This window comes from Puntigrus tetrazona, chromosome 1 (assembly GCF_018831695.1).
Source record: "Puntigrus tetrazona isolate hp1 chromosome 1, ASM1883169v1, whole genome shotgun sequence".
Classification (NCBI taxonomy): Eukaryota; Metazoa; Chordata; class Actinopteri; order Cypriniformes; family Cyprinidae; genus Puntigrus; species Puntigrus tetrazona.
Window position 1 is genome coordinate 20,366,599 of NC_056699.1, and position 10,459 is coordinate 20,377,057.

General features: G+C 37.5%; 2 protein-coding genes across 3 annotated transcripts; both read right to left on the reverse strand.

Moving 5' to 3' along the window:
- Positions 1-530: 530 nt before the first annotated feature.
- Positions 531-2,513, reverse strand: timm10 (translocase of inner mitochondrial membrane 10 homolog (yeast)). Its single transcript, XM_043239275.1, has 2 exons — positions 2,288-2,513; positions 531-1,118 (listed from the first exon to the last, which is right to left on the reverse strand). The coding sequence occupies exons 1-2, from the start codon at positions 2,356-2,358 to the stop codon at positions 923-925; spliced, it is 267 nt and encodes an 88-aa protein (XP_043095210.1). The 5' UTR covers positions 2,359-2,513; the 3' UTR covers positions 531-922.
- Positions 2,514-2,932: 419 nt separating this feature from the next.
- Positions 2,933-9,986, reverse strand: LOC122344866. 2 transcript variants are annotated; one of them, XM_043238469.1, is made up of 6 exons: positions 9,545-9,986; positions 9,321-9,424; positions 7,953-8,770; positions 6,276-6,723; positions 3,552-5,648; positions 2,933-3,462 (listed from the first exon to the last, which is right to left on the reverse strand). In XM_043238469.1, exons 2-6 carry the CDS (start codon positions 9,421-9,423, stop codon positions 3,167-3,169), a joined length of 3,762 nt encoding a protein of 1,253 aa, XP_043094404.1. In that variant the 5' UTR covers position 9,424; positions 9,545-9,986; the 3' UTR covers positions 2,933-3,166. The 2 variants fall into 2 exon arrangements, with proteins under 2 accessions (XP_043094404.1, XP_043094394.1); XM_043238459.1 differs by having other exon boundaries at positions 9,321-9,986.
- Between the last annotated feature and the right edge of the window lie 473 nt (positions 9,987-10,459).

The window sequence follows — 10,459 nt, forward strand, 5'->3', positions numbered from 1 at the left end:
TTTGTGAAAGGAATTTAATGAAGTAAAATAACATTGGTATTACCACAGAGTTACTAGACACCGTCCGTCTTTTACACGTGATTGGTTGCACTCTTAATTTAACATGCATTGAGAAAACTTATATAGTAATAGATACAAAAGTGCCTTTGAAAATTACCATTATGAACGTTTATTCATATATTACAATTTTGTTAATACTTACCCTCATGTTGTTTCAAAACTGCTTTTAAAAAATCTTTAATCAGCTGTTTTCCATACAAATGTAAGTTTATGGTGGCAAAACCAAACAGGAAACATATAATTGGAAACTGACAATTTGTTACATAATTGGTTCCTTAAGATGATTAATTTAAGTGACTCTTAGCCCTGAAAAGATTTTTTTTTTTTTTTTTGCATGCTGTCAGCGCATTAAAATCTCAGAGAAGCGGAGACGTTATGTCAAGTAACCATCCTGGCACAATTTTATCAAATATATTATAAAATAACAACACTGTTATGCTCATTTTAAAGAAAAACTCAGTGGAGAAACAGAATGGTAAACATTTTAATTCTATTGCGCAATAAAGGTACACTTTGTAAAATGACTCAGAAATTACAATGATCAGTGTCAACATAAAAAAGTTCACAAGAACACAATTTCACAATGCTTCACAAATCACCCTACCCAAACAAACGATGTTAATAATGTAAATGCCAACAAACTACTAATGACTCAGAGCATATATACCCCACCTCCTTCCAAAGTCTTGATCTTTAAGTGGCACGTCTATCAGCGGATCAATATTTGTCACAATACTGTTCATATTCATGATATATTGTTTATATCCGTAGCCATGCAGCCCGATGTCCCCCTTTGGATGTCCAGAGTGCCCACAAACCCCATCCACGGGCCTTTAGCCCCACCCTCAGAGTCTGCAGGGGTCTATCCGGTGCCTGCAGCGGCCTTCCTCATCACCTCCTCATCCTGAACAGAGAGCTCAGTGAGCTTCCGACCAAGTCTCTCATGCAAGTCCAAGTATTTGGCCACACAGCGGTCCAAACACACAGCTTCCCCCTTTGAAAGTTCTGCCTCCTTGTAATGAGGTGGAACACACTTCCTGTGGCATGCATTGGTCATTCTGTATGAGGGGAAAAAAACCACAAGACAGATGATCATACACATTTATTTGTCTAACGTATAATCTCATTGAAACATGACCGATTCTGTAATCTTTAACAATTCATGCTATTAGAGACTACATATTAGGTTTGCAACAATAATCAGTCGATCAATCAGTCAAAAAGCAATCAATCGTTGACAAATTTGTCTGATTTACCACATTTGCAAAACATTTTTGCCAGTAATAAATAATGCAGTTCTATGGGCCAAACTCAACTCAACTGAAATGGATATATTTTTGGACATATATTTCTGCAGTAAGCAAGTAATTCTGAATAAGATATACATTTCTTGATAAATTGCTACATGTAGCAGAAAATAAGTATTTTTATAAGAGAATATTGTAACAATATAATTACTATGTTCAGATTCAGCCTTTCACCACTTAACATTTAGCATGTTTATGTTTTTCTTTGTTCATTATTTGTTCATTTAATGATTTTGATTTTAAATGAAAATTTGCAATGTGTTTTCACAGCCTTAAATTCATAAGATGTTATATGATATATATACGTGTGTGTGTAATGTGCCTTATCATCTGATTAATTGAGAAATAATCTAACAGATTAATCATCATCAGACTAAGTATTGCCTTCCTACAACAATACGGTAGGTTTCATACCTGGAATGAATGAAATGCATGCAAAGAAATACCAGAAATTCATTTTACACATTTTTTAAAAAAGTCACCCATCTATAAAGTGTCACTGTGCAGATCTAAGACGCTAATCTCAAGGGCACAGGCTATCAGTGTGCCAGATTATACTCTAAATATTATTATTAAATATATCATTAAAATTATTAGTCAGCTCTGCCGAATGACAAAAAAGTAACATGATTATACACAAGATGTATTTACAGCTTGAAGTAATACTAGTAGCTTTACTGAGAAGACGGATAATAAGTGTTAAAAAAATCGAATGTTTTACTGAGCAAAGCCTGGTGTCTAAATGAGATAAAATAACCGCGTTACAATATACACAGCCTGTCTATAGCCACTGGCTGTGGTACTACGCTGCGTCTACAATAAACTACTCGATAGCGTAACCTACTCGTATGTTAGATGTCGAGAACGCAAGTAATATGACAGAAAGCATGCATTTACAAAGAGCACCGTAGGCTTCGTACCGGTTATACATGTCAGCCATCATTTCAACCTCCAGCTCCGCGGCGAGCTGCTGCGCTTTCATGGGATCCATCTCTGCGAACAACCTTTCGGTTAACCCTCACTAAAAACCCACCGGACAACGCGTGGGTCTCGTTCAACAAAGAGTTCTGACAGCTTGCTTAACCTTCAATGAGCGCGCTTGACCGGAGGAAGTACCCACGTGGACCCTACCCATCCAGCAAATTGGTACTTCCGCTGACAATAAAGTTTTCTATTCAAAACCACTAGCGTTACTGCTCGCTTCGTTTCTAAATGAAATTATGCGGTGACTAAAATGTTTTGTGTAATAACAATATCCAGGTGGGATTACTGGATAAAGATTTAAAAAAAAACAATCATTTTATAGAAACGCTCTCAAAATGTCTGATAGAATCTTTTAAAGCTATGCCAACAGAATAATGTAGATTTACTGCCACGTTCTAATATTTCGAGGAAATTTTATATTTTGACAGTGGGAAAGCCATTTTATTCTATCTTTTGTGTTAATATAGTTTGCATTTGTACAATTATTTTTAAGGATACACACAAAGACTAAAATAATTACACCAAACACGTTTTGTAATATATTTTAAATAAAGCACACAAACAAACGTGTAATATGAACTTATATAAATTGATTTTTATTTACATAATGTTAATATGTAACTTTATACATGTATGAGACAGTCAAAAATAAACAATGAATTTAGCTAATTCACATACGTAATGTCAAATTGACCAAAAACAAAAAAAAATTATTCTCACCATTTGATACATTAAACCCTGGGTTAAGAACTTGGCTCAAACATTGCTATTGACCTCAAAATGCTGAACATGTATTCCCAAACATGAACACAAATTCATTCCGTCTCTTCTCCAGTCACATCTACCTCCTCTTCTTCAGTGGCATTCAACTCATCCTCTTGCTCCATTAGACACTCAATAGCCAGTGTGACAAACTGTCTAGATGGCAAAAGCCCTAATGGGTCTTCAGCAGGCTCATCGACAACATCTACTTCAATATCTTCTTCTCCTGCTGATTCTGAACTGGAAGTCACCATTGAGATATTCTCACTGCACACCTCGGGGCTTTGATAGTTTGACTGAAGCAGCACTTCAGTCTGGACAGAAGGAGCGTCGCTGCTTATTTCTTCTTCTGTGTTAATAAAACACAAATCAGGAATATTAATCAATAGCAACAAAGCTGTACAAAAATGTTGAGTATTTTAAGTTTAGCCATTTTACCTCTGTTTGATGCGTTTTCTGTACTTGTAATGTGTCCTTCACTCAGTTCATCGATCTTCCCAGCACTGTACTGATCTCCCTCCTCAATTTCAACGCTATCATCCCAACCATTGGTCGTTTCCCAACACCTATCATCGGAGGAAGGCAGATCATTTTCCTCAACAAGCTCATTTGCCCCAAGGACTTCAGTTTCTTCTCCCGCCATAATTTCTTCAATCATCTGAAGCTCTTTGTTTCTACCTAAATCCTCCTCCTCCACACAATCAGCAACATCCTGGGTATCAACACCATGCGCTGCCTGAACGTCTTTGTCCACGTCTGAAGTCGCCACAAACGAACACTCATTAGAAACCGCATCTTCCAGGTTTTGTCCATCTCTGAGACCTTCTGCCGGTGTACTATCAAGATCCATACAGAATTTCATTTCTATTCCCCCCATCACTGGTAGTTCATTGGTGGACACATCACAGTCTTTCTCTGTGGGCGACTTGGCACGACCAGCATCATCAGCCGGCATCATCATTTCCTTCATGACGTCCTGCTCAGCTGTTAATGGCTCAGAAATCTCAGTCACTTGTTCATGAATGTCTTTTCCCTTCTCATTTTGGGAATCACTATTCTGTAACACACTTGAGTTCTCCTCAGTGGCGGTTTCTCCATCTTTTGACAACAGCGACCCTATTTGATGGTCAGATACCTCCATGTCTTTATTCTCGTTCATTAGCATAGACGTCTCTGCTTTTTTCTTACCACAGATGCCCTTATTGAGCACTTCATTGGTTTTCATCATTAATTTACTATTCTCTTTTTCTCTTATCATTCCTTGGAATTTTTGAAGGCTAAAAGACGCGTCTCGCAGGCTTGATGCTAGCGGCTGATCAATATTGAGAGAACTCCTATAAGCGAGACTTTCAACACTTGGATGAGTCTGATGGAAAATTTGATCAATGATACTTGGCACTTTTGCCTGAGCAGCATACTTTAAGTGAGCATTTAGCGTAGTCACTGCCAAATTGCTGTTAACATCTGCTTCTTCCATTTCTGTTGAGTCTATCTCTTGCCGTGGATTTGAGCGGGCTAATAAGCAAAAACCAATCTCACTGTCTTTCTTAGTTTTTTCCACCTCACAATCATCTTGTCCTGAAGTGGGCAATTTCTCTGCACTGTTGCACAAGTGAGCCACAGCAGCTTTTTTTTGGTATCTAGGAGGTCTACCACGACCACGTTTTACAATACCAGTGACTTTTGGTGTAGGTAAAACATCACGTTGTTCACCGTCAGTGTTCAACAGAGGCGTTTTCTTACTGATAGGTGAAGAAATTTCTTTTTTTCTCTTCTCACCTGCAGTTGCTTTTCTGTTTGCATTTTTTATTCGGGCACTGGCTTTATGTGCATTAGCTGATGGCTTAATGTGTTCACAGTGGGGATCATAACCCTTTGATGTCCTCTGTTGAACCAGATCCTGATTTTCTATGTTTTGACACGTATCCCCATTCACTTCTGACTTCTGAGTTGCAAGCCTTTGTCTTCTCATCTTTCTCTGCTTTGGGTGCTCGCTAGCATCTTTTGCATCATGCTGAATGGTGTTTGAACTACTCCCACTCATTAAATCATCTTGTAAAAAGGAAGTCTTCAATTCTTGCTTTTCTGCAAGGTCAGGGCACGATCGATCTCGGCAGGCAATGAGGTCAGGCTGTGTATGTGGGTAGGAGGAATCAATCATCACGCTCAGAGGGAAGTCCAATTTCAGTGGTGATTCAGAAAGCCACAAGGGAAGGTTTTGCGTTTCTAGGTCCTGTCTGTGTGGTGGTTGTGTGGGAACATCACTGTCTCTTTTATCTGATTTGAGGGGGGAAAGACATCGCAGTAGTATGAATTCTGGCCTGTTGTCTATTATGCTGGTCATAAGAAGGGTTTCACCTGTGGCTGGAGAAATGTTAGCTGGGACAGCCGTGGCTTTTGGGGTTAAAAACAAATCTTCTCCCAGGGAGGGTGTGGAGGTTCTTGCCCCAGCCGCCAGATACTTATCTTTGTTTAAGATGTCCTGTTCAGGTAACTTAGACATGAATGTGTTGGATTGTGACTGATTTTGAAAGCCTAAAAAGTAAGGAATAAAGTGCTCAGTGACACACACACACACACACACACATACATATATATATATATATATATATATATATATATATATACATACATATATATATATATATATATAAAAAAATTCTATATAAAAATGTCAAGGTCTTACAACTGTCCAGATATCACAATTATTATTTGAACAAAACTGTTTTGGTGTGTTTTAATATTTGAGAGAAAAAGAAATTAAATCATAGAACAAAAAATAATATCAAAAAGAATATCAGAATCTTTTTTATTTTTTAAGACCTATTTTTTACCTTTTAAAAATTGTACATTTTAATATTGCACCACATGACACATCACTCAATTTAAACGTTTTGTTGTTGGAAACAATTGAAAACTAACATGAAATCAGAGTACATTTCTAAGATCCTGGCACCTGTGTTTTAAGCCTGTTATATATAAATATATACAACGACGATAAAGAGCATAAGAAAAGACACATTTTTGTGTCAAAGAGGTGAGAAGTTTTGATAAATGTAAGTGATATACTAAAAGCAAGAGATAGAAGGCTGGGAGCAACACAACATGATGAAATTACACATGCATGGTCTATCAAGAAGTCATTTCAAGACGATGCTTTACCTTCATCTCTTTGTCCTGGTGACCCAGCTGATACTGCCGTCTTGCTAACATCAGATCCCTTCATCTCTTGCTCACAGTTCTGCAGATAAAGACAAGCACCTTGAGCAGAGGCATCAGCAGCCCTCGGTTGATCTTTTGCATCCTGAAGAGGACCTAGCTGCTCTTGCTCATCCAGATGTCTGTTTACTGGCATCAATGGAAGGATGTTTAAATCCATCAACATATCATCCAACAACTTTGCAATATGTTCATCAGAGTCATCTGCTTGGGGAGGGCTTGAAGATAAAGTTGGTATTTCCAAAGGGGAAGAGACAGAAACGTGGTGTCGAGTAGGAAGACATTTATCTGAAGAGGGATGCGTGGAAGAATCAGAGGGTGATATAGTCAGGTCCGTCCGTGGGGTGAGAGTTCCAAGACTTTGACCAGGAAGTACTCTAGGCGGGTAGCTCTTTAGTAGGAAAAAAAGAACAAAAAATACAATTACGAAATGAGCAAGAGAAAATATCGAAAAAGACAGTTTGTTTTAAATATAAAATGTAACATTTTCAGACAAATGAGTATGCTCATATACATGCAGGTATATGCAGTATTATATATGCAATTGCAATCAAAAATATTAAACCCCCCAGACACTATAATTTACAAATTATTGAATAAGGTCATCTAAGAAATTCAAGTGGCAAATTAAAATGATAATGTTAATATTTCTGAGTAACAGTAATGTGCTTTTTTTGTAAATCAAACATGTCATAATTATTTAAACCCTGGTGTTTTAAGTCACTTATTTCTCTGGTAGGGTGTATTATTGTGTAAAACACAATGAAGCCATTCGAAACTACAACAATGATTGACTTGATTAGCTAGTTTTCCAGGCCACTGTAAGCTGTAAAGACACAGCTGGCAAACTTATTCATAAGTGTAAAATGTGTTAGACCTGAAAGCCTTTGAAGGTATTGGAGAAAATTCATCAAAGGGAATGAAATACTGGATCAGAGCAACTGAAAAAGACACTCATTTCATTGCCTTGCAATAAGTCTAAGATGGAGGGAAAAAATCAGTGAAGAGTATAAGACGAACACAAAACAAGCATGACCTTCAAGTTGGATCATCTTGCTGAACACCATCTTGATCAAAAAGAATATAAAAGGCTGACTTAAATTAATAAAAATTAATTTAGACCTGTGGAGATCTGGAATAATAATGTTTTTTTAAAACCTGTTTTAATTTAAAATATCTGATGGAATTTGAAGAAAAAATATCAGTGATCTGAAAGCTTTTCCATGTATGGAATAGGGCAATTAGTGGCAGCGTTTCTTGGAGGTTATTAAAAGTAAAAAGATTCTTTAAATTATTAACTGTTGGGGTTGTATAATTGGTTGGTGCATTATTTCTTAAGATCCCTCAAGTTTCCATTAACTTAATGTTCTAAGAATCACTCAAATGTGTATTAATAATTTTCCTATTATATGTTAGTGATGCCTTGGTTTAACTTTTTTTATATATTTAAAAAAAACAGATCAGGGTTTCCACAAAAATATAAAGCTGAAATATTTCAGCTTTATATTTTTGTGGAAACCCTGATCTGTTTTTTTTATATATATATTTCAATATCAATATTAACTACACTTTATTCATCTAAATTGTGTAATAAACTCTGATTTTAAAACGAATCCTTACCGGAGTTTGAAGCGCACACACTTCTTCTGGGATCTTCTCGCTCTCACCTTGGACAGAAACAAGAAGGTTGCTCTCCCAGCAAGCCCCGCTCCTCCTCAGCTTTATCCTAACTTTAAGCTGGTCCAACTTGGCCTCCTTTTGTTCAGCAGTCACACTTCTTGGCCCTTTATCTGCCTCTAAAAGTTTCTGGAAGTTTTTGCCTGAAACATTCATTTGTTGCCGAGTTAATTTTTTTAATTGGCTTTGTCTCCTTGCCATTTTCCACCTCTTCTTAGCCTTTGTTTTGTGATGATTTATTACAGATGCTTCGGCCACAACAGCGAGGGAAGGAACAGTGGCATTGGTCCGATTCGAACCTGCAGCTGGACTAGCTTCATCAAATAATGACAATGAGGACAAATCAGCTTCCAATAAGCCACAAGCTTGCACTGGAAGAGTACTGCTCTGTATCCTCAATGGCTCAGACACCATTTCACTTTCCTGGCTGCTCACATCTTCTGTCTGTACACCAATCTCTCTCCAACATCTCACAACATTCTCCACTCCTCTTTCCACGTGCACTCTCTTCTTTTCTAAAAGATTTTTAAGTCCGAGTCTGAATGCAGCGGCCATTACCTCCTCGTGTTCGGTCTGACTCTTGATCTCCATTTCCCCCGTGTACAGGAACCTAACTAGCTTTAGTAAGGCACAAGATCCTACAGCCTCAAGGCTCAGAAGCCTGTTCTGCCCTGCCTGTGGAGCAGGGGAAGTGGACAGGACTCTTGACAGGGCAGGGCTTAGAGCGGCTAGCACACAGCTGTGAGCTGGAACACAGACACCTGAAGAGTTGAAAAGATTATTATTTTTTTAATTATAAGAAAAGCATAAAGTATTAGTCAAATACAACATTACAGGCAATGGAAGTCTATAGATTCTTAGGGGGAAAAAAAGTTAAATATTGTTTAAAATAACCGTTTAGGAATCAAATGTTTCAAACTAAATGGCTCTTTTTCCCCCCTAAATTCCTAAAATGGCAGATTTAAAACAATTTTAGGCTGAACAAACAAATCAACTGCCAAAAATAAAAATAAATCAGAAATAAAAACACAAATCGAATAAAATAAATTTAAATATCGATGGAACTTTTATTAATGTTGAAACAAGAGCATTCAAACACCACACAAAAAATTGGTTTGTTAAAAAAAAAAAATAATAATAAATGGTATATATGGTATTATATCTGTGGCCACTGACTGCTACTTTGTCTATTGTACCATTTAGGAGTTGATAATGCGTGGCTTTATGTGATTTGTTTACAAGCTGCAGTTTCTCCATGCACACAGTCACAGAGCTGGCTATCTCCAGCAAAGCAGATCTCTGATCTCTTACCGTCTGTCTGCAGAAGCGTGTCACAGAAGATGCTTCCCTGCTGCTGCTTCTGAAGCTCAGCAAGCAGGAAAACTGCAAAGTCAGGATGCTCAAACTGCCACATGCTGGGGGAATGCAACTTCACAATAAAACACATCTAGAAACTTCAAAACAAAGCTTAAAAACTGTCAACGACCCAGAAATAGCAGCTTTTATTTCAATCTTGCGAGATAAGATTTACTTACTTCGTGTAATAAGTTCAGATCCAACCGCCAATGGGAAGGTTTATTTACATGTATTCATTTATGTGTGTATTTCTTTTACGTAAAGAACCTGTGTATAAACGTCAGGTAAACGTGATCTCAGGTCAACGTCTTCAAGCTGTTTGGTATTAAATGGCAAAGAAATGCTAGACCAGCCATACTCTCGGTCTCTAAGGTCAACTGAGCCCGATATCGCAATAATTCATCTGGTATTAATGCTGCAAACGAAACCGTCTTGCGTTCAAACGCTAAGAGCACGCTGCTCCTCAAACTCGCCGAGAACACACATTATAACCCAGTAGAGACGAATCATTTCACACACGCGGACACGTGATCTGAGGGACACGTGAGCAAGGCATCTCTTTTTAACTCCACTCACCATCTACAAGCGAGCTGTTCGGTGAATCCTTTGAATCGGTTTACGGATAAATACTCATTCAGTGATTGGTCGCGCGGCCCCGCCTGCAGCGTTACGTCAGTAGATGGCGCTGTGAACGAGCTTTTGAAAGAATTTGTTGAATTATTCATTCATTCGTTAAAACACCAAGCAGCTTCACGACTTGGTTTCGGTTTAGTTGTGCGACTGAAATCTGATTAGATTAATTTGTTTTACTTAGGAAATGTCTCACTTTATTAGACATCACCGTTTATTGGTTTAAAAAGTTTATGCATGTTTAAATAACATTTGTGAATTTAGCAGTTACTATGGCTTAAAATATTATATAGCTATAATATAAATATAATTTATAAAATATTATCGCAGCCATTTCTCCTTCCTTGAAGAAAAAAATAAATCCTGTGCATATGAGGTAAGGTGATGTCTAGGCCTAGAAGGGTCATGTAGCCTAATTAATAAAATCTTAACTCTGAGCAAACTAAATTTTATCTTGTAAATGC